Genomic DNA, 23,449 nt, shown 5'->3' on the forward strand with positions numbered 1-23,449 from the left:
CCGTATGATTTGCTTGGCAGGATCTGCGATGGGCAAAAGATAAATCTTAAGTCCGGCTGAAGTCCGTAAGTTGTTTTATTTCCGTGAACCTGTTATCCAGTACTCCTAGAATCTTGGCACTTGATTGCGAATGGGAAGAGGTGGATATCAAGGACAAGGTGAGCACGTCAGGACCCATAGGCCATTGAGCGCCTCCCCAGCAAACGGGACCGAAGAGGCTCCATTCAAGTTAGCGTTCCATGGTGAAAACTACGCAAATGTTTGCTCGGCCTCGGCGACAACGGGAATGCCGGCCGGTACATCACGGAGTAGTCCGCAATTCCGACGGCTCCGGACTAATCCTGGGGCTCCACGCTTCCCCGCTGCCTTCTTCGCATACGACCGCATATGATTGCTACCGCATATAGAATCCATTTTGTTCCTGACACTCAACGGAATGCTTTCTCGTAGAGACAGCCTAATTTTCCTGAGTCTGGGCGGCAATGCTTGCGGTGCACTTCGTGATTACAATGAGGATGATAATAGGAGGGAAAGTGATAAGGGCGGCGACAATAACAGCGGTAACGATTAAGATGACGACGGTGCTAGTGAACGTATTTGAAAACGTCGGTGTTTAAGCACAGGAAAGGCAGGGATATATTCTTCCAATGACCAGAATATGTGTTGATGTGGCTAAAGTTCCTCACTCGGGGCATCATAGAGCCTCGATCGCCAGCGACATCCGAAAGTAGGCTCCACGTTGAAGTCCAACCAGTTCATGCTCTGGAAAGAAGACGTTGCCATACCAACCGCAGCGGCGAAGACTGGTTCGAAGGAGTGGGCGTTGTTAACCACGTCTTCACCAACAACAGCCTTCAAGATGTCAAGGAATCCTCCGTCCATCACCGCATCGCCATAAAGAACAACTCGTTGAATCTTATCTGGCATGGGGTGTCCGTAAAGATCGTGGCCCAATGGGACCTTAGTAACATCTGTGAGTAAGTCTTTGACGGCCTGAAAATGGCCGGGCTGTTCCCGACGATCCGCGCCGAGCTGCTGGTCGTAGACTTGACGTAAAACGTCCGCAACTCCTTCGTCGTCGGCGAATACATTAACATTCAGTCCAGAGTCGCTGTAATCTACTACTAGAACAGCTTGCGTTTCGTAACGCGGTGTGTCTGGGTTATTAATGTGGTTCGCCCACATAACCAACTTCACAGCGCTCAAGACCCGGTGGGTTAGACCGAGGCCGACTGATTGAATTGCTTTGTTGATGATGTAGTCTTGATACTGCCAAGTGTGGTCAGGGACGACCACGCCGGCGTAACAAAATGTCGTGCCTAGGTAAGACGCGACCGATGACTGTAGACTCCGCAAAAGGCCCTGGCAACTGTCGAAGTCCGGGTCTCTCTCGCAGATGGCGAGGCCGAGCGGCTGCAATGGAAGGCACACGGTGTTGCGCAGCAAGGATGTGCCAGGTAAGCCTTCAACGATAGATGTTGCATTGTCGCGTTTGCGCATAAAAGACTTGTACGCTGGGCTACCCTCGATCCGAGCCATTTCTACGTGAGACCCGTTCTGGAAGTAGATGGCTGCAATTCTAACATAATAAGTCAATGAAATTCGTTCCACACGTGGACTTTTTTGAGGTCTCGTACCCACAGTTTGGAGTGAGACTGAAACCAACGCCAGGCACCGCTGGATGCGACGATGATACTGCTGCTGCGGTGGCCTCGACTATGAGAAGCAAGGCCAGGCAAAGACGGGGCACATGTGTTTGGAAAAACATGATCTTCTTGGGTTGTCTGAAATGGAGATGATGTCGAAATTTGGCAAGGAGTGGAAGAGGTGTTTGTTGTGGATTGCCACGCTTGTTTCGTCGCCGTTGGGCTTTTGGTCATGGCTGCAAATGCGGCGCAGCCGCACATGTGAGTCACGTGACTACACATGGGTACTATGGACCTTGAATTGGCCTTGGTGCATGTCAGAGATGAATGTGTTATGTGTGCTAGTTCATTCGCGTGTTTGATGAGCTGCTATTCGTGATGGGGTTGAAGACTAAATCGTCCGACTTGATACAATATGCCCCGGAACGGGTGCTACGAACGTCATAACTCCACAAGCGCTTTTGTTCCGCTTTATTAGTTGCTGCTAGAAAAATGGTTGGTCTGGATAGCTAGCTGGGCAACTGGTGTAACTCATCTCATCACCAGTTGGTTTGGTCTTCTGCATGACCGATCGTGCTGGATAGTGCTGATCCAAAACAATCGCACGAGCGAAGCTCATTGTGGCCATAGGATGTGTTCGCAATAACGCACATAATACGCCCCAGGATTAGTCGTGGCACTGAGATGTTATGCAAGCGCTGTGTTGGTCAGCCAGTGCATGTCAAACACAGCATTGGATCTTTGTACTGATGAGCATGTCTATCCTCCTGCCTTAAACGGCTGACCGATGGCCAAGGTGGATCCCTTTTCAAGTTATGCATGCTTCTTCCAGGGGGTGAGTGCCCTGCCGTTTATCCGCGGAAGAGACATGGGTTACGGTCAATTCATCTTGTTGGCTGTTGGTAAGAATTTCAACCTCTCTCTCATCCTTCAATTGCAAATCCTCGATCCACTGAGACTGACGGGAAGCCAGACAAACATTCAATTCGGGGCGCAACATGGCCAACTCATCCGCCTGCGCCGATTCGGAATTCGGTCCTATCCATGGCTGCAGGGGAGACTTCGACTTCTCGCTGCTCTTCGAGCAAACCATCTTTTCCGCTGTACCGTCTGGCCTGTTTCTTCTTTTGGCCGCCACCCGCCTCTGGGTCCTGTTTACGAGACAGAAGAAGAGCCAGAGAGTCGTCGTGGGCACATGGCTGCGATGGGCGAAGCTCAGCGCGGTCGCCTGCTACGGCGCGATCGAAGTCGCTCTTCTCGTCTCATGGATCAACGCACATTCAGGACTTTACGGGACAAGAGCCAGCATTACGGCGGCTATCCTAAAATTGGTGGATGTCTTCGCGCTTGGAATATTGTCCTGGCTCGAACATTCTTACTCGCCACGCCCATCAACGCTGCTCAACGTCTACCTGCTCGTCTCGTTGAGTTTTGATGCCGTGCAGACGCGTACACTTTGGTTGAAGGCGAACGATGAGGGAACTAGTGTTCTGCTCATACCTGCCGAGTTCACCGCTGCGTTGCTCATCAAAAGCGGTCTTCTGGTGCTGGAAGCGATTGAGAAGCGGAGTCTTCTGCTCCCAGAATGGCGACACAAAACTCCCGAAGAAACGGCCGGCGTATTCAGTCGTAGCCTCCTCATATGGCTTCGGGGTATCTTGCTAAAGGGCCGGAAGACACTCCTGGCACCCACGGATCTTGACCCGCTGAGCGAGGGACTAGGCACAGCACATCTATCCCGCGTCTTTGGAACAATATGGAACAAGCAAAACAGACGACCCGCCAGCCTTCCTCTTGTGCTCGTCAAAGCCCTTAGATGGTCAATCATGGCGCCAGTCATGCCGCGTCTAGCTCAAGTCGCTTTTACACTCTGCCAACCCCTACTGCTGCGCAAGTTCCTTCGTTATCTCGCTGGCGAAGCAACCTTTGTTGGCAATACCGGCTACGCCTTCATCATTACTTACGGGCTCGTTTATCTTGGCATAGCCATCTCGGGATGTATCTACTGGCGTCTGACGTACAAGTCTCTCGTCAAGTTGCGCGGGTGCATTCTGGCAGCTGTATACGAGAAGACGCTTGCTGTGGATCCTGCTCGTTGCGACACGACCGCAGCTGTACCTCTGGTTAGTACCGATATGGAACGCATTATTGCAGGCTTCAAAGATGTCCACGAGCTATGGGCCAACACCGTGCAAGTTGCCATCTCGGTTTGGCTGCTGTATCGGGAGCTTGGGATAGCCTGCGTGGCCCCGGCAGTCGTTGCGACCTTGTCAAGCCTCGGCTCAATGTTGATGAGTGCGTTCGCGGACAAAGCCCAGGTCTCGTGGATGGAAGCGACCCAAGAGCGCGTTGCCATTACCGCAAGAGCTGTGGCGGGGATGAAGAGCATCAAGCTACTCGGACTGTCGGGAAGTGTGTACGATCTGCTCCAGGAGCTGAGGAAGGCAGAGCTCCACGCTGCTAGACACTTTCGCCACATCGAGGTACTCACTGCCACGATCGCATTTCTGCCGCTGCTTTTGTCTCCTGTCTTCACGTTCCTGGTTTTTGTACTACAGGCGCAAAGTGCTGGCAAGCACCTGGATACCGTCAAAGCTTTCACGTCCCTTGGTTTGCTACAGCTAATGACGCAGCCGTTGGTGTGGTTGTTCCAGGCGATCCCGCTATTTGTGTTATCACTTGGGTGCCTGAAGAGAGTGGAGAAGTATCTTCATGCCGAGCCAAGGAAGACTAACTTTTCCCTGAGCAGTTCCGTGGTCCAACCTGAAGATTCGTCTCTCGCCGAACCTAGAAGCGCTGTGGTCATTCGTGCTGGCGAGCTTGGATGGTCAGAGACCAAGCCAGTTCTGACAAATGTCAACATCAACATCCCAGCTTCGCAGCTGACCGTGATCATCGGGCCTGTGGCAAGCGGTAAAAGTACTTTAGCCAGGGTCATGATTAGTGAGCTGCCATATTTCCGAGGAAACCTTCAGATATTCGACTCTGTCCGTGAAAGTGCAAACACGGGTATTGCCTTCTGTGGCCAAGAACCATTCATCATGTACGGCACCCTCCTTGATAACATTACGGGCTTCTCCAGCTTCGATAGCACCTGGCTGGAGTCGGTCGTACATGCTGTGGACTTGGAGAACGACATTGCAGCTCTTCCAAAAGGCAGAGATACCAACGTTGGTAGCAAAGGCACCCGCTTGAGCGGCGGACAGCAACAGAGGGTCGCAATAGCCCGGGCACTCTATGCACGAAAGCAAATAGCCATTTTCGACGACGTTCTTTCCGGTCTTGATGCAACTACTAAAGTCAAGGTCTTCGAACGTACGATGGGTCCTCAAGGCTTACGACGTCAGAGTGGCTGCACCGTTGTTCTTTGCACGCACGACGTCTCCCTTCTCCCTCGAACAGACCACATAATAGTCCTAGGCCTTGACGGACGCGTAGCTGAGGCGGGAACGTATGAACAGCTACGGGAACAGTCTTCTTACATCAAATCACTCGTGATCCAGGAAAAGAGCAGCGCAAGTGGCGACGTGCTTCGCGAAGGTACTAGAGACGAGGCCGGCAGAGACGGACACGAGGCCCATCAGCCGCTTGCAGCTGGAAACGATGACTTGTCTTCTGACGAGCCAGCAGATGACTTGACACGAAGACTTGGAGACGCGTCTATCTACGAGTATCTGGCGTCTCACATCGGCTTCTGGCGAGTCGTGGTGTTCGTGGCTCTTACCTGTGGCTGGGCTGTCTTCTCAACAATTGGCACCGTCTGGCTTAACTTTTGGTCCTCGGCCGTATCGACATTATCTCCCCATGGCGTCCAGAACGGCTATTATCTGGGAGTCTACGCTGCCTTTCAGGTGCTTGCGCTGGCATTCCTCGCTCTGTTCTCCGGCTTCTCACTCACGACTCTCGCTGTCAAAGCCGGAACTTCACTCCACCACGTCTTACTCAAGGCGATGATATGGGCCCCACAATCCTTTTTCAGTGCAGTCGACACTGGTATCACGACGAATCGGTTCTCCCAGGACATCATTCTTGTGGACGGCGACTTCCCGATGTCCCTTTTAGAAACTCTTTCGGCAGGTCTCGTGGCCGTGGTGCAGATGATCTTGATAGCGGTCGCGGCACCCTACGTCGCTATTGCCTATCCTTTTCTACTGACCGCATTGTACTTTGTTCAAAGCTTCTATCTGAAAACCTCCCGACAGCTCCGCTTCCTTGATCTTGAGGCAAGAAGTCCGCTGCAGACAAATCTGCTAGAGACGGTGCAGGGCTTGGCCACCATTCGCGCCTTTGGCTGGCCCGCACAATCCATCGAGGCAAATCATGACCTAGTCGATGCATCTCAGAAGCCTGTGTATCTCTTATACATGGTTCAGAGGTGGCTGCAGCCTGTCCTGGAACTAATAATTGCGACGGTCGCAATTCTTGTGGCCGCGATTGCGCCGAAGATGTCAGCTACATTGGGAGGCTTGCTGGGAGTTGCCCTTATCCAGCTAATGTCTCTCAGTCAAGAGCTTAAAATGATCGTCATCAACTACACTAATCTGGAGACGTCCCTTACTGCAATCTCCCGCATCAAGGCTTTTGAGAAAGAGACACCTTCCGAAAGCCATCCTAGCGGTGACATAGCTGTATACGAAACGCCACGCCCTGGTTGGCCGCAGGAGGGCTCCGTCAGCTTCGACGCAGCAACTGTGAGCTATGTGCCGCCTGGCACCGAAAACGCCAGTTTCGCACTGAGGGACTTCACCCTTCACATAACTTCCGGCCAAAAGGTTGCCATCTGTGGGCGCAGCGGCAGCGGTAAAAGCACCTTGATCGCAGCCTTGACGAGAATGGCTGAGCTTGCTTCAGGATCGATTCACATTGATGCCGTCGATATTGGTTCGGTCCATCCATCAGATGTGCGATCTGCAATCAACACGATCCCCCAAGAGCCGTTCTTCTTCCATGCAACTGTGGCCAGGAATCTCGATCCATCCGGGGTTCTGTCTGATGAAGCTCTGCGCTTAGCGGTGGAGAAGGTTCAGATGTGGCAAGTCATTGAGGACGCTGGCGGGCTGCATGCCGCAGCTACGTTGGACAATCTTAGTCAGGGTCAGAAGCAATTGCTGGCTTTGTCCCGGGCAATCTTAAATCCAAGTAACGTTGTACTCATGGATGAAGCCACAAGCAGGTTAGTTGAATCCATCATAATGACTTCCAAGGATGCATTTCTTTCGACGGAACGAACTGACTTTGCCTTCCAGCGTTGATCAGCATACAGCGAGCATGATGAAACAAACCATCCAGGATGAGTTCAAAGATATCACCGTGATTGCTGTTGCTCATCAATTGAGCACCATTATGGATTTTGATGTTGTAGTTGTTATGGAGTCGGGGTACATTGCTGAGACTGGAAGCCCGGCGAATCTGTTAAAGACAAAGTCATTATTCAGGGACTTGTGGGACAGCCAGTGACCTGGGGCTTAGAATCAGATATAATCGAAGCTTACGTACAATTGCAAGACTGAGACTTACTCGTAGTCGCTACTTATCACCTGCTTATCAGTGGAAATCTCACCCATCGATTTTTCATACTGCCGCAAGCCTGCGTCGTCACAAATATTACACACACGACGCGTTCTAAATGCTTGAACTACCCAAGTCTACGGAATGACTGGCTACAGTGGGCAGGTTACATACCATTGACGCAAGAATAGTCTCAGACGGATACTACGGAACGAAGAAAAAATCTAAGAGCAAGAGGAAAAGAGCATGGATGGGTCGGGAGCCTGGCCCAAAGCAGAGCGAGTGAGCGGGGCTGAGCTCTATGGTTACAAACTTTGGCGAGTTTGTCAATCGGCGTTGTGGCAGAGTGGTCTAATGCGCAAGACTAGAAATCTTGTTCCTTCGGGAGCGTCTGTTCGAATCAGGCCAACGTCGGATTTCTTTTTTCACTTTTTGGCGTTCTTGAGTTTTCAGCTTTCCATCATGTGCTTGAGATAACTCTTTTTCGTCGAGCGTTCAGCAATGAGATATGGGGTTAATTGTTGCCTCTTTTTACCATGGTAGACTTCTACTTTAACGCGAAACCACTTGATACATAACCGCTAGAGCCCAACGTCTTCTCTGGTCTATCTCATGTACATATATCGATAACGCTACCTTGAAGGGGTGCCCGCCGCTGTCTTCCCCGTCGACGCGCCCTGCCAACTCTTCCCTAGTAACCCCTTCCCTGCGTTCTTCTTCTCCTGCTCTTCCATCTTCAAGACCAACTCCCCAAACCCTCCATTAGCCCATCCAAACCACGCTCTCGTCCAGTCGTTCTCGTTCCAGCTGTTCACGCTCTCATGCAAAACGCCCGTTCCCGCGGTCGAGTCCAGAATCATCGACACCTGCTCCTCCACCTCCTTCTCGACGTCCTTCACCCCGGATATCGGATCATACGCCGTCATCGCCGCGATCACCGCCGCCATCGGCCACGCCTTCCCTGGCCCCACGTGCGGCCCTCCGACGGCTGAGATAACCGGGCCCTGCATGAAGTACGAGTTGGCGTCGCTGAGGACGTACTTGCGCGTGTTGCGGTAGATCTCGGTGTAGTCCCTTTGCTTCTCGCCCTTCGGCGGGCCGGGAACCTTGTAGCTGGACTTGGTGAAGTTCCACAGCGGCATGGCCAGCAGCGACGGCACGTTCGCATCATCCATCAGATTCGCGCCGCCGAAGCCGTCCACCTCATACGCGAAGATGTCGCCGAACCCAGGCCGGTGCACAATCGCATCCTTCTCGATGCCTTCCCGGATCCCGTACGCCTGGTCGCGCATCGCGGCCGTCAGGTTCTTCGCCCGCTCCCCGGGCAGCTTGGCCATGATCTCCGACGCGTCCTCGAGGTACTTGGCCCACATCATGTTGGCCGGCACCAGGAACTGGAAGATGCACGCGTCGTCGGACGGCCGGAACGCGGTGCGCACCATGCCGTTCTCCTTGATCGGGTTCCCGAGGCCGTCGTTGGTCAGCGTCTCGCTGCCGCGGTTCGTCCACCCCGTGAACGTCCATGCCGACTTCTCGACCTTGCCCTCCTTGGAGTAGGTACCCAGCCGCATCGCCCCGGCGGCTGTGACTGCGGCCTCGACGGCGTCCATCCACACGTACTTGCCGAAGAACTCCCAGTCACCAGTCTTCTGCGCGTACGCCGAAGACAGCTGCAGGAAGCTCGCGAGCGAGTCGAGCTCCCACTTGCAGTCGAAGACCTTCTGCGGGTCGTAGGCGGGCATGGGGTGATTGTGGACGTACGCGCCGTTGTGCGTGGGCGGGATGCCGCTCTCGGGCGGCGGCTGGAAGGCGTGGCAGTATGGCGAGATGACGATGTACCTCGAATGCGCGTTGATCAGCCCGCGCCAGAGACTGGCGAGCGAGTCCTTGTCCGTGGACGCCTCCAGCAGCGGCAGGTACGAGTACACCTGCGACGCCGAGTCGCGCAGCCACAGCGCGTCGATGTCGCCGGTGATGACATACGTGAGCTCCATGTCCGTAACCTTGGTCTCGCCCGTCTTCTCGTCCGTCTCGTTGGCGAAGCCGCGCCACTTGACCATGCTGTCCAGCGTCATCGGGTACGCGTTCTCAAACAGGCGGTACAGGTCCGGGTCCTTGATCACGCCCTTCATGCGCGTGATGAGTGCCTCCATAGCCGGGGACGTGAAGGTGCGGCACTCTGGCCGGGGCCGATTGAGCGGGAATTGGCGCTTGCCCTCGGACAGCGGCCCAGGCCGGGTGCGCATCCAGCTCTCATACGACGGGCACGGCTCCGTGGACACCGGGGGCGGGACGGCCGGAGCGACTGGCGGCGTTCTGCCGGAGGACGGCGTTGGAGCGTTCGCCGCTGCAGATGCATCTGCGGGCTTGTGGCCGGCGTCGGGGGGTTGCTTGGCTAACTCGCCGTCCTTGTTGCGGTACGAGTCCTCGCCCTCCGCGTCTTCTTTGAGCTTGTTGCCCGCTGCGTCCGGCTCGCCGTGTGCTGCTGCCGGGAGGTTCCCATCCTTGTTCTGGCTTGCTTGTTGGTTCTGCGCCGCGCTTCCTGGGGCGGCCTGTTGTCCTGTGTATGCTGCAGGCAGGTAATCGCTGCCGAGGCCCGAGTTGTGGAACAGGAACAGAAAGACGATGGCGACGAAGGTGATGACCAGCACCCGCGCACGCCGGGTCTGTATGTTGCTGCTGAGGAATGCTGGCATCGTGATTGATTTTGCAAGGGGGTTATTGAATCCCGACCCCCTTCACTGAGCCCAAAATTCAGACGTTTCTCCTTCTAGTCTTACAAGCCACTTTCGTCGTTGTTGGTCCAGTCTGTGAAGTTCTCGTTACAAAACAAGCAACAGAAGACCAAGTCACCGACCGAAGAGTGTCCTGTCGCTTATTCACACAACAGAACAAGTCATAATTCCAACGTTTCGAAAGGGAACCGAAAACCTTCAGGCGACGGTGTCGAGTCTGAAGACGAAATGCAAGGGTCATCCCTTAACCGGTCATCCCACTATTTGGGCCTTTAGCTGGCTCCATCCCGCTGTCTCGGTCGCTTCTTGGCAAATTTGAGTTCCCTCGCCTTTGGTGCCGCCACCCTTGCTAGCCTGCACTTTAACGAGTTTTGGGTCGCATAGCTCGTCGATAAAAGGGGGGGATTAATCCAGGGACGTCGGAGCTTCTGGCGGGGAAGGACGACTCGGAAGAGAGAGCGAGACTGAAAGGCTGCTCAGCGGCCGTAGCTGGTGGCCGGTAGGTTTTCTGTGCAGTGCCGTTGATTGCCGTTCATCCCAAATACGAATCCAATCACGGATGTGTGCCTCCGAATGGGCTGGATGACCGACCACGCGACCCCCTAGATTGAATTGTGTGCTAGCCACCAAAAGGCGACGTGGTGGTGTGCCGTGGCTGAACCACCAAGTGATTAGTGACAGTGGTCAAAAAGATGGATTCGACGTTGGCCTGATTCGAACAGACGCTCCCGAAGGAACAAGATTTCTAGTCTTGCGCATTAGACCACTCTGCCACAACGCCGGTTGATCATGAACCCGCTTCTATGCGGGGATGGGGAAGATTGGGCCCCTGGGACATCAAGATGCGACAGCAGGGGAACCAAATGTGGTTTGTAGTGCTGAATCAAGCGAGCAAAATACGACGTCTTCTTACATACGACGCTGCGTGAATGAATGGTGGAATTATTTCTAATCAACATCACTCAGAGTGGGACAGCAACTAGACACATAGACAACTATGCTTTCATCTGAAACCTCGAAAACTCAATTGTCTCATACAACCTCAAAACAGCATCATCTGATCCCATCATGCTGTTACAAGCCCTCCGCCGTCTCAGTACTTGAACAACCTGGGCTGAGTCCCATTCCTCTCCGCCTCTCTCGCCAGCTTCCTGTTCGCCAGTCCATAGTACACTCGCAGCGCCGCACACCCGACGACGACGACAAACAGCAGCGCCGCGTTGGACCAGTGTCCGGTCGGGTACCCCATCGCCTTCTCCTCCGCCTTGTACACCCACACGCCCGGGATCTGCCCGAGCCCCGCCCCGAAGCTGACGTTGAGCGCGATCGCGAGCCCCGTCGACGCCGTGCTGAAGATGTTGGACGTGAGCCAGCCCAGGAGCGGCGGGATGCATGCAAAAGCCCCCGAGGCGCCGACGATGAGGCATCCGTAGCGCGCGTGGTATGCGTCCGGGGGGAGGACGGCGGAGACGACGAAGCCGATCGCGCCGATCAGCGCAAGGGCTGCGGAGTGCACGCCGCGGGCGTTGAAGTGGTCCGCGGAGTATGCGACGAGGATCTGGACAACTGCGACATGTCAGCACCTTTTTGAGGCCATTTGTGAGATTGATGTGAAGGTTACCATAAGCTGCGGCATACGGCGGGACCGTCATCAATTGCGCCTGCAGATCCACGAATCCCAACCCCGAGGTGATTGACGGCGTGAACAGCGACAGCGACGAGAACGGGATCGAGATGGCGAAGTAGACCACGTAATGCCCATAGAGGCGCCAATCCGTCAGCGTCGCCTTCGCATCCTCCCACGACATGGTACTGTGGCTGCTCTTGCTGCCTTCATGGTACAACCGCTCAATCGCCAGGTCCTTCTCGCGTTCGGAGAGCCAGCCTGCGCTCTCAGGGTAGTCTGGCAGGAAGAACCACACGAAGAACGCCGACAGACACGACGGGATGCCTTCCAGGATGAAGAGCCACCGCCAGCCCGACATGCCGTTGACCTGGTTCATGTGCCCGATGCCGTACGCGATCGCGCCGCCAAAGGCACCCGCCAGTGTCGCGCTGGCCAGAATCATGGCGACCCGCACGCTGCGCTCGTCGTGCTTGTACCAGAACGTGAGGTAGTAGACCAGGCCCGGGAACAGGCCGGCCTCGAAGACGCCCAGCAAGAAGCGCACGCCCGTGACGGCGGCGCCGGTCTTGACGCCGCCGAGGCCGATGGTGACGGCGCCCCAGGAGAACATGAGGAACGCCAGCCAGCGGGAGGGGCGCAGCTTCTTGAGCAGCATGTTGGATGGGACCTCGAAGAGGGCGTAGGCGATGAGGAAGATCATCAGCGCGATGGTGAAGTCCCTGTTGGACATGTGTGTCTCGGATTGCATGTCGTGGCCCGAGGAGGAGTTGAGGATCTTGGCGTTGCCGATGTTGGAGCGGTCGAGGAAGCAGAGGAAGTAAATGCCGGCGCATATTGGGATGATGCGCTTGTCTTGCTTCCATAGCAGAGCTCTTTCTTCTTCGCGGGAGCAGGAGACGGGGGATGCGGGTCCGATGTCCTATCATCGTCACATCAGCGCGACACTTCTCATCGTGTATGAAGTTTGTGATGTCGTACCTCTTTCATCGTCGGCGAATCGATGTCGCGAGGGCCTATGCCCTTCTCACCCGTCGTCGCCATCTTGTTGTCGATGTAGCTGATGATGGTGATGCAGTTGGCCTTGGCAAGTCTTCGCAACAGGGCACTCCCCTCAACAAATCGCCTTTTGAAAATTGACTTTCAAGCCACAGGAAGAATCTGTTCCGCCCACCGGCAAACTTACTTCACCAGAAAAACCTTCGTAAAACTACAAGCGACGACTGAACCGCCGCCCTTTTTCATCGGCCGAGTTCCTCCAAACCCCGCATACGCGGGGAAGCTTCTCCTCACACCCGCACTTCGTGCCGTCCCAACCACCCTGTCCCGTGCCGTAGTCCCGCATGTCGGTAGTGTCGTCGGTGGATCTTTGCGCGTGAGATCTCGCGAATCAAAGGCGGCAGTGTGCTGCGAGATTCGGATTGTTTTGTTGGACGGATGCATGTGTGACCAAAGAGGTCCCTACAAGCGCCGGGGAGTCACCGAGGCCGGAAGATGTGGCCGGGGTGTTGGTTGACCGCTCATCGTGAACCCTGGATCGACTGCTTCACGCAAACACCTGCGAACCAATGGTTTTGGTGGTTGATATCGATGTTTGCTTTTTTTCCGGTTGGTTCTAAAATGGGGTGAGGAGAAATGATGGCAGGACGATTGCATAAGCAGTCTTCCAAGTCACGATTTAGAGAAGAGGAGGCGGCGTTCCCGCACCTCCTACGTACGCATCGCTCTACACCCATGTGAAGTTAGTCTTCTTCTTACCCAAGCTATCTGACCATTCTATTATTCCCACCGTCGAATCGCTCGTAGATAACCTTTCGCTTCGTCAGCTTTCGCTCGAAGAATATACCATTCCGGGAACCACAAGTCTGCGTTTAGCCGCGATCGAGACAATGTCTCAACGACCGCGCCCAAGATAGATGACCTCAGATTCCAAGCGGCTCAAACTTGCAGTTCTTTGGGCTTAGGTCCTTCATCACATGCGCTCCGCGTAGCCACAAAATGAACAGAATTAGAACATGCACGAGCCCCAAATCCAAACTTCTCGAACAGCGTGTCCGATGAGTCCGTCGATACCACATCCACCGCCTTAGACCGGATCCGGCCTCGAGGCTCAAAAACACGGACTGTGCGGCGAAGCCACCAGCTCCCTCAAATTACACACAACACGCACAATCTCGACGATGCATTAACATCCAATTCCAACTCGCATTCTTCAGTGAATAACAAACCGACCTTAGCCAGCCCTACGTGGCTTAACCCCTTGATAGTGGCGTGCCGATCTGGCGGAGCTCGTGCGCCGACTTTCACATGCAAGCTTCTTCTCTGTTTATGCCATTTTGAGACAGCTACTGATAAGCGTGTGTGAGTGTTTTTTTTTTTTTTTTTAATCTGGCATGGTAAACATAAACACCATGTCGCGCTCATCGTTCGCCGCAGGAAGGAATCTTTCCTGAAAGCCCCTGTCCCGAAGTCCGAGAAACCACCGCCTGGTGAGAGAGAATCCAGCCGACATGGACAGTCCGACGATGGAGAACTTCATCGACTGCGCCCATCATGCTGCAGTGTCCGACGAAGAGAACTTTCCTGATAGGAAGCGACTTGTTATCTGCTGCGATGGAGCGTGGAACAGCTCGTATGCTACCTGGAACATACTTCTTCTCAACCAGCGACTGACGAAAGCGTACCAGAAACATTGGCAGCAATGCTATACCGACGAACATCAGTCGATTGTCTGCGGCTGTAGCACACAAATGCTGTACCGGCATGCCGCAGGTTGTGTACTATCACCGCGGTCCCGGGACCGACGAGTCAAAGACGACCAGCGTCCTCGAAGGTCTTCTCGGTCTAGGAGTTCGACAAGTAAATCGCCCCTTCATGATCGCACATATTCCATATCATATGACTAACCCGGTTTGCCAACAGGACATTGTCGATTGCTACCGCTTCATCTGCGACAACTACAACCCCGGCGACGAGATCGTCATTTTGGGATTCTCACGGGGCGCATTCACAGCCCGCTCCATCTCCTCCATGGTCTGCTCCCTGGGCTTCCTCAACCGCACCGGCCTCCGCCATCTCGCAGACATCTACCAGGACTACCAGTCGTTCAACGAATGGACCAGCGAGTTCCTGTACGACTCGAGCAAGCATCTCCGTGCCTTCACTGTCGAGCAGCTGGGGAAAAGAGTCAAGAAGGAGTTCATGGATAAGATGGAGAGGATTGAGAGGAAACTCGACGGCCGAGGGTATGAGTCTGATGAACGGAAGAAACAGCTCGGGGAGGAGTTCGCCAAGTTGTATGCAACCTATGAGAGGAGGCTCAACCCGGAAGCTTTGAAGAAGCGGCTTGAGAGAGAAAAGGCGGAGCTGTTCAAGAGGATGACGCAAATGAAGAAGGACAATGGCCAGATGAGGTTCAGGAAGATGGCAAAAGCGTATCGCGGTCAGCTGTCAGAGGTAAGAAGCCACTTCTCTTTCAAAAAGGTCTTCACTAACAAGAACAGTATCAAATGTGCCTCACAAGGAGGAGTAGCATGCAGGCCCAAACAACATTCGAAGCTGTGGAAGGAAGAGTGAAGGCAGTTGGTAAGTCTTCCTGTTTCTACCTTATGATATCAGATGTCCTGCTAACACAGTCGATTGCGACAGGCGTTTTCGACACCGTTGGAAGTTTCGGTATCCCAAGGATGCCGTGGTCCTTCTGGGAAGGCAGTGCCTCAGAGGTATGGTACCATCCATATCGGGAAGGGTATATTGTGAAAAGAGTGTGTTCTAACATTTGCAGCAGCTTCGATTTGCAAGTCTTGATGTCCATCCTAACGTAGACCACGCCTTCCAGGCCCTTGCTTTGGACGAGTCAAGAACAGCATTCGCACCAAGTCTATGGAATTTGAGCCCGAAGAACCACAACACTCAGCTGCGCCAAGTCTGGTTCCCAGGATGTCATAGTAACGTCGGCGGAGGCTCTGAATCACAGCAAATTTCAAAAATAGCACTAGCATGTTCGTCAAATCCACCAGGTACGCCGTTGTTGAATTATAAGCTGATAAATCTCTCAGGGATGGCGGATCAACTCACGTCGATCGGCGTCGAGTTCAGCAAGCAGGAAATGAAGCGCATCTTCCGCACCATCCCATCCCCGAGCGACGCCCGTCCCTGGGGTCTCGGCAAGATCACCAGCCCCGACAGCCTCGTGACAACACTCCCCGATGCCGCTTGGAACGCAGTCACCCTTCCCTACCGAACTGTCACGAACCAATGGACAGAGAGCTCCACACGCAAGCCCGGCTTATACAGAGACGAGCTCCGCGACAAGGCTCTGACCAACACAGTCGAGCTCATCCACCCCTCCGTCCGTGTGCGCTACCTCTACCACGGCCTCGGCGTCGACGACTCGGGCGAGTGGCAATGCAAAGCCCTCTCCGGCCGCGGCTGGCAGCTCATGTTCGAGAAGAGCCCGCCCAAGGAGGAGAACATCCGACCGGGCCGCGACCCGAACGTCATCGACCAGTACAAGACCACCACCGGCTCCGTCACCGCCGTGTACGAGCAGTACCCGCGCGACCACCAAGAGTACTCCGCCGAGGAGAAGTTCATCAAGGCCGAGCAGCCGCTGGAGTCCGACCTCAAGACGCTCGACGCGCCGAAGAACACGTGGACGTGGCGCCTGCGGCACGGCGACCGCCAGCTCGTGCTGCCCGAGGAGCAGGTGGGCATGTGGGAGCGTATGTACATCGAGATCAACGACGATATGGTCAGGTGGCAGAAGATGACGATGGATGAGCGCAAGAAGCGGTGGAGCAGGGGCGACCAGATCAGAGACTTGGCGAGGGAGAGCGTTGCTTTTGCGTTTGATGCGGTCGATCAGATTGTGAAGACAGCGGTTGGTACGGTGTTTGGTGGGCCCCCGGAGAAGTACCTTCCCAAGGGGTACCCGAGCGAACACGGCTATCATGATTTTGTGTCGTGGCAACGAGGTCTGGAAGATGACAACTCGTTTGATTCAAGGAGGATCTCTGTTGGTTCTGAGGGATACGGGAGTTGGTAAGCATATGCTTTGTACGATTTGACGTTCCATGGGGAATGATTAGTAAAGATGACGAAGGAACGCGATGTTGGCTGGTTGGAGTTCGCTTTGGCTATCTCAATGTATCATAATTGTGAAAGGCGTTGGTTGGAGATGTTGGGAACGACTCCCCATAATATTATGTTTCTTGGCGACGACCGCAAAAAATCGACGTCCTCCGCATTCTATGTATCTTTCGGTTTGATGAAGATCTCCTACCGGTATCACACATATCTCTGCCCTGAAATATGCGTCCCACCCAGCTGCTCCGCCGATGCCATGCCTGTAAACCCAACACCTGCCCAGTCTCCTACCGCCCCGCCCATCCCATCCATGAACAGTGATGGGTCGACGATATCATAGACATCAGGTCCCCAAGTCATATCAAATCCCCAATTTCCCATGGTCGAAAAGTTCGCCGGTATGTTCCCCTGCATCTCAACTTCGCCCATTCCATCCTGTTCGCCACCCTCGTCATCTTCATCCTCTTCCTCCTCGCCTTTGGACACAATTTCGGCCCACCTCCTCTGTCTGATCTGTGCAATCCTGACCTTTGTCGCACCCAGAGTGTAAATGTTACCCCTCCACGGCCCAGAGTCAGCAGACACCGCCGCCATGGTAGCGTCGACCTCCTCCAGCTGGGTAGCCACTTTGTTGAGGATATCCGCCACGTCGATCAAGAGCGCCGGCTGTCTTGAGAGCTGGGCTCTCAGCTCAGCGAGGACCCGAGGCAGGTTTTTTTCCGGTGCAGACTGATCCTGCGAAGGCGACTTAGATGATGTCGAAGGCGTAGAGATTGAGACAGGAGTGTTGGGGTTGATGGCTGCCTCCATCGCCGCCAGGGCTGCGTTCGGATCATTACTCGACGGGTCGGCAACAGTTGCAAGACTTGAAGGTTCGCTGTTACTGGCGGCGAGCCACGCCCAGCGACTAATCATCACCACGGCGTAGATCAGCTGCAACGCCATTGGGAGGGGGCAGGGGTAAAAAGCAGAGATGGGAATCGCGAGCCATGAATCGAACCAAGCTTTTAGTGCAGCGTTCGCCTGATAAAATATATCCAGAGCTGAGTTGTGACCTGAAGTGAGGGACCTGAGGGAATTTGAGAGGGAGGCAAGGAGTTCGGCGTCGATCTTTGGTGGCTCGTACAGCCGGAGCCGTGCAGTGGCCATTTGGACTTTTAGGAAATCTGAAGTTGGTTAGCGTAACAGTCTGCATGTAGTGGCTTAGAATGCTTGCATTTATCTTCCAGAATCGAAGGCATATTGTCTACAAGCTTGTCCAGCTCGGCCTGGAAGCTGGATGCATAAGCTGAGATCGGGGCCTTTGGAAGTCCCAAGCCCCCATCCCAGTCTTCGTTTGCCCGAATCTGGGATATTCTCTCTGCTAAGCGCTGAACTCTGACAATATAGATGACGTGAATGTCTGACTCGAACTCCATGGCTTCGTCAAGTTCGCGCAAGCATTGCTCCATATATGCCGAGAACCTCATGGGGTCGATTTGCTGGACGTCTAAGGAGACGCTGCAAATGGTTAATAATCCTGACTAGCAAGTGAAAATTCAGAGACTTACGATGAGCTGAGGTACCACACCGCCAAAAGCAGTCTCCTCTCTTCGTTCGTCCGCTGCTTCAGCTCGCAAGGCCGCATGACGATAAGTCTCGTCCGCTCTGTCAGGCTAGGGCCACGCTTCAAACCCAACTCTCCAAGAAGACAAGCTGCTTGTGAGACGAGCATGTCGAACTGAGCATGCGCAATACAATGGTGGTGGAACCACCCAAGGATGACAACTAGACCCAGCAGAAGATCCATCGATCTCTCACACCTCAGGACCATGTGGTCAGCAATATAGGTGAGGAGACGATACATCTGCCCGCGCATCGACCTTGGACTCCGAATAGATGCGACCATGCGAATAGACGCCATTAGAAAAGGTCGTGTTGCATTGAGCGTGCTTGCTGTCACTCCTGTGGGTATGATCACAAACGGGAAGTGAGGCGCCATCTCGCCCCTGTAGATGGCAAGCAGGTTGTCGTCTGTATCGGGAGGACCAGGGGCCTCGCCTGGTTCAGCGCGGCATATGCATGTTGGTGGCACGAAGCAGTTGTATACCTCAGGTATCTGAACAGGGCCGACATCGATGTTGCTGGATGGCTGCCAAGGGGATGAGCGGCATTGTGTCAAAAAGTCCGGGTGGCCGGGCGGTAGTGTGGTTTCGTGGTTCGGTACCACAATGGAACGTCTAGGTAAATCTCCTTCGGGGTGTTTGGGGAGGCCAGAGACATTGCCTGTTACTCTCAAGGAGGTTACGAGGCGGTTCAGGCGCTCTTCAAGCTGCTTCGTTTTACTGTCATATCTGTGTTAGCAATATAATGGACTCGATCATTTAGCAGCTCACTCTGACATCGGAAAACTGATTGGGACGCCCAACATTTCAGGAGCGAGGGTTTAATAAGATGCTTCAAGGGTTCGACTTACGAGGGCTTGCTCTGCCTCTTCTTCCGTGGCTTGTGTACCTGTTCTGTACAGTTTTTGTACAACCTATCGCACCTGCTAAGGCGCCAAATGGCACCAGCACCTCAGTGAACTGTCCCATGGAGCGACCAGAGGCCCTCAAGGCCATCCTATCATAAATGCATAGCTGTCCCAAACTGGCATCTTCTCCTATTGTGGCTTCACACGGGGCTTCCGGCTTGGAGCGGCAAGTGACTCCGGACCAGGGGTTCTCGGCAAATGTCCGTTCCCTTCGCAGCGAACTGACCGTTCGAGATGCTAGCACTGAGATGGAACTTGAACATACCTATCACACTTCGACCCAGGTTTGCTGTTCGACCGGAGACACTTTGCTTTCGCCGTTGCACACGGAGCGCAAGCGGCACCCCATCTGGCTACCGACGGCACCCGGGGGCGATCCGGAGTAGACCCCGTTGATCGCTCTGGAGATGAAGCCGCCGACATCTGGTCCTTCTTTGGAGTCTTGGGAGGAGAAACACTTCAGGCCTCTAATGAAGAACGGGCGCTATGAAACGGAAGCTTTTCAAATTCCCGTCTGGCTTCGATTCCCCGTTGATCCACGCGTGAAGCTTGTGGCGAAAGGAAGTGAGATTGAGACGTCTAATAAAGAAGCCTACCTACCGCAAAGACACCGAGCTTCGAATGTAAGAAACACTTAAGCTTAACAGGCTGAGGTAAGAATACTTCGTATCACTCTTTTTACTGCCACCACGCTGACGTTGGACCGGAGTTTTCAGAGGCTGGGCAAAACTCCGATCCCTGCCCACACGGCTGTGCAGGCGAAAATCACGCTAATCCCGCCAGTGCAGATTCCTGCCATAAGCAGTAGAGCAGGGGGTGCAGCGCCCTGGAATCCTTCGCCCAGCGGTCTGTGATCGGGATTTAGCGAAAACTCCGTTCGAGTGAAGCCGCCTTGGCGCCGAAGTACGAGGCGTCTTGTCGATGAGGTTATATATGAATGGTGTCGGACGCGTTGTAGATGATGATGCGTCAAACGGCTGCGCCTACATTCATGATGAGTCTCAGATAGCACAAGCGATTTGCGGGCGCGGGCTTCGATGCGTTGGACGGAGTTGCCCCAAAAAACGTAGACTAATACACGAGAGACATTGCGGATGGGCCCGATACTCAGAGAGGTTATCAAAAGCCTCTTATGTCATATCCCAATACAATTGAGAGACGCGAGACGCTGAAAAAGGTGAGACAGTCAGCCTGGGCTGACGGTAAGTTCTCATGCGGGCCGTCTGACAATGCATTCGGCTAACAGCTTGTTCGCTGCCCATTACGAGGGAGATCATTCCCGCGTTTGAAACAGGGCCGACCGGCAATGGTCTTGCAGTTGATTGACTAAGAGAGTTCAAATTTTAGAAGCATCTATATGCTGTCTCCGTAGCTTAAGTTAACAAGAGAATTGATTGTAGCAGCTTGGGTGACATTTGTGCGGTAGTGGCCGGTGGATTCGTTGACACTACCAATCACTAAGTCTGGTTGTGGTGTCCAACTTCATCTCTCGGAAAACGGCATGAGCCACCTCATTGTATACTAAATAAATTAGCGCAACTCAGAACAATAATTTTGTAACATCATCCAATCAAAATGCGTCATGCCGTCGCTGTAGAGCGGCCGAGACTTTCGGTCTTCAACTTTCAGTCGCCTGCTCCGATCGCCGGCTCCACACGGAGCACGGCCTTGAAGAACACAGAAAACGGAGGCTGCACCGCCGCCAACTCTGAATGGCACCAACAAACAAACAACCAGGTTGCAGGTGAAGTCCAGTTGAAACAAATTTCTGAAAACATCAAGAAGCACCACCGGGGCGAGTCTCTGCTTGACAATGCTGCGCGTTTGGAGCATTTGGCGCTACTTCAGCTGTACTTGGAGCGAGACGTTTCTCATATTAGACGAGCTGAACTTGGTCGAGTTCGGACATCCGGGGTGAATTTTAACGGATTTCATGCTGGTATTTCTGGTGCGATGGAATAGGCAACACGGGTGAGAAATATGGCTTAGAGCTTATGTGGCCTCTCATGTGAACCAAATTTCGTTGTACCTTTGATGACCAGTTATATTGCGTAGGTAATTTCGTTGGTCTACATTTAAAACCACTGCAAGCTCGCCCAGCATATACATATCTATGTGTTACAGAGGCGCTTTCCAACCCGCAGCTAGTAACGCAGCTGTTTGGCTGAAAACATGACAAGCAGCATAAAATGAGTAATGGGGCCAAGCAAATCTTAGGAGGTAAGATACGGTCAATGTATAGGTATACGGTTGGTTGTCGAAGAGATGGGGCCGTCATCAGGATTCGATCACACCGCCCAGCGACTTGCTTGACGATAATGCAGCGTTGAGACTTGGGAGAAACCCTGAACTCAAATTGTATACACGAGGGACCATGACGGAAAGCCAGCTCAGTGGACGGGGAAGAGCAGAGTCGAAACTTGGTCGATAGCCAACTTGCGAGAAGTCTACCGTCGTTATAACTCGATGCCGACCGTGACGTACCCTCATTTTCATGTCCGCATCATCCAGAGTGTGAGTTCTGGTTCCCATTGCCGAGACTAATCCTCGTCGGCGATGACAGGGAAATATATAGCTCTCTCACGCTCTCCTCTCCAAGAGACATGAACGATCCCCTTCTGGCTGCATGTTATAAAAGGCACCCCGCCTTCTACAAACAGAGACTTGTTCTTTAAGGGGGAACCGAGCACATGTGCCAAACTGTCGGGGGATCCCGCTCTTCCGAGTGTCTCAGTGAAGGAGCCAACACAGGCCCTCACCAGAGCGTGCCGACACTCTTACACTCCCCGTCGACACATACGTCCTTGATGTATACAGGGATGCATACTCGGAAGATCTGGAGGCCTAGTGACGGAAAGCGATGAAGTGGATGAATGGACATGCTCGAAGCCACTGAGTGCGGCGAAGCCGTCCCTGTCTGCACCCGCAGACATTGACGCAAAAGAAGTCCATAGTAGTGCGTCACCTAAAGATTTCACCTCAAGCACTCAGACATTTCTCTGGACGGGTTACACATTTAGACTCCGCTAGAGCTTCTGTTACAAATGGCGAGTGCCCTTAGCCATCGCCACGTCAGTTGGGCGGGGGCCGTTGTCCGTCATAGACAGTAATTACGCAGTAGTGGACGGCATGGGGCTTGGGTAACGTGCTGCTGATTCAACCTAACATGTCAATTATATAAATATCACTTCTCCAAAGATCTTGATTCATCCACAGGGCCAGAAAATGAGACAGGTGGGGAAGACAACTATCTGAGACTCGCGCAGTTTCTGACCGGACCGTGGCGTGAAGATGCCGAGGTGTGATCACCCCTCGGCGAGACGTCGCTCGCCGGTCTTCATCTCTGCCTTATCCTGTCTATTCGTCACTTTCTCTCAAATATCCAGTGTCCACGGATTTCATTAGTCTCAGGTTAACAGGACACTCTCATCTTTTGCAATGCTAACACCCTGTTAAGGCCATGCATGTCGCCGCTTGCAACAGGCATATGTAGTTCGCCCCGGGGTCATGCAACTGTTATGCACATCTTCATAATATATAAACCCGCTAGGATTGTAATTTCCAGCATTGTTGACGCTGATTGGAAGCTTTACACCAGTGTGCCATTAAATTTCATCAAACCCAGGGAAGGCACGCACATGAGGTATACCAAGGAGGAGGCGAAAGACGGCAAAGACAGCCAAATATGAGGGAGAACGTGAGGACTCCTTGACATTCAACAATTTAAGAAAGAGCGACGCACCATCATGGCCACGGCACCCATTCACCATCTGCCCATCAAAGTTGAGATAGATATTTCGCATAAAATGCTAGGAAGCCCAGTGAAGAGTAAAAGGGGTAAATTGTGCGCAACAGAAGCTAACTCTAACCGAAGAATACAGTGTAATATATAATTCTAAAACCTTATACCCCAGAAAGACTGAGACGTAAGGCTACCTCCCTAGCTGTGAACTTGACACTCTCTCCGCAAGACGCTGCGTGGAATTACGTGTATATTTGCGGCACCCGGGCTGTCACTGCGTCAGGTATTCATCTCTAGGAATGACTGGTTCCGTAATTTGTTGCCTTGCCTGGGCTGACTCCCTCGACTGCAAATTAGTGTTCATCACAGCATCTCTTATTGGCATACCGGAACCTTACGCTTTCCAATGATGCGCCCGCTGTCAGTACATTTGGAAAGAATAATCGGCAGACCTAAGGGATGACAGACGAAGACGAAGGTGATGAACGAATATTGGCGGGGCCCTGGGACGTGACGAATGCGCCTCCAACGCTTCTTCCCGGGGTTCTTGACTTGGTGCGTGGTCCGAAAGAACTCGGGTTCAAGTGGGCTGTC

At 53.6% G+C, this 23,449-nt stretch overlaps 6 protein-coding genes and 2 non-coding genes across 8 annotated transcripts; 3 read left to right on the forward strand and 5 right to left on the reverse strand.

Annotated features, from left to right (window-relative positions):
* Nucleotides 1–2,644: 2,644 nt before the first annotated feature.
* On the forward strand, nt 2,645–7,103 carry COL26b_004917 (uncharacterized protein; the record flags this gene model as incomplete). The annotated part of the gene is made up of 2 exons (XM_053177778.1): nt 2,645–6,819; nt 6,893–7,103. The coding sequence occupies 2 exons, from the start codon at nt 2,645–2,647 to the stop codon at nt 7,101–7,103; spliced, it is 4,386 nt and encodes a 1,461-aa protein (XP_053038300.1).
* A 383-nt stretch (nt 7,104–7,486) lies between these two features.
* Nucleotides 7,487–7,568, forward strand: COL26b_004918. Its single transcript has one exon. It is a non-coding gene; the product is annotated as a tRNA-Ser (tRNA).
* Nucleotides 7,569–7,786: 218 nt separating this feature from the next.
* On the reverse strand, nt 7,787–9,850 carry COL26b_004919 (uncharacterized protein; the record flags this gene model as incomplete). The annotated part of the gene is made up of 1 exon (XM_053177779.1): nt 7,787–9,850. One exon carries the CDS (start codon nt 9,848–9,850, stop codon nt 7,787–7,789), a length of 2,064 nt encoding a protein of 687 aa, XP_053038301.1.
* A 738-nt stretch (nt 9,851–10,588) lies between these two features.
* On the reverse strand, nt 10,589–10,670 carry COL26b_004920. The gene has a single exon. It is a non-coding gene; the product is annotated as a tRNA-Ser (tRNA).
* A 312-nt stretch (nt 10,671–10,982) lies between these two features.
* Nucleotides 10,983–12,557, reverse strand: COL26b_004921 (uncharacterized protein; the record flags this gene model as incomplete). The annotated part of the gene is made up of 3 exons (XM_053177780.1): nt 10,983–11,455; nt 11,511–12,435; nt 12,495–12,557. 3 exons carry the CDS (start codon nt 12,555–12,557, stop codon nt 10,983–10,985), a joined length of 1,461 nt encoding a protein of 486 aa, XP_053038302.1.
* A 1,719-nt stretch (nt 12,558–14,276) lies between these two features.
* COL26b_004922 (uncharacterized protein) lies at nt 14,277–16,560 on the forward strand (the record flags this gene model as incomplete). Its single annotated transcript, XM_053177781.1, has 4 exons — nt 14,277–14,372; nt 14,436–14,969; nt 15,017–15,098; nt 15,572–16,560. The coding sequence occupies 4 exons, from the start codon at nt 14,277–14,279 to the stop codon at nt 16,558–16,560; spliced, it is 1,701 nt and encodes a 566-aa protein (XP_053038303.1).
* Nucleotides 16,561–16,802: 242 nt separating this feature from the next.
* On the reverse strand, nt 16,803–17,546 carry COL26b_004923 (uncharacterized protein; the record flags this gene model as incomplete). Its single annotated transcript, XM_053177782.1, is given in 2 exon segments — nt 16,803–16,819; nt 16,838–17,546. 2 exon segments carry the CDS (start codon nt 17,544–17,546, stop codon nt 16,803–16,805), a joined length of 726 nt encoding a protein of 241 aa, XP_053038304.1.
* A 212-nt stretch (nt 17,547–17,758) lies between these two features.
* COL26b_004924 (uncharacterized protein) lies at nt 17,759–18,315 on the reverse strand (the record flags this gene model as incomplete). The annotated part of the gene is made up of 2 exons (XM_053177783.1): nt 17,759–18,101; nt 18,152–18,315. 2 exons carry the CDS (start codon nt 18,313–18,315, stop codon nt 17,759–17,761), a joined length of 507 nt encoding a protein of 168 aa, XP_053038305.1.
* Between the last annotated feature and the right edge of the window lie 5,134 nt (nt 18,316–23,449).

The sequence above is a fragment of the Colletotrichum chrysophilum genome, assembly GCF_026319265.1.
Source record: "Colletotrichum chrysophilum strain AFK26 chromosome Unknown scaffold_31, whole genome shotgun sequence".
Lineage (NCBI taxonomy): Eukaryota > Fungi > Ascomycota > Sordariomycetes > Glomerellales > Glomerellaceae > Colletotrichum > Colletotrichum chrysophilum.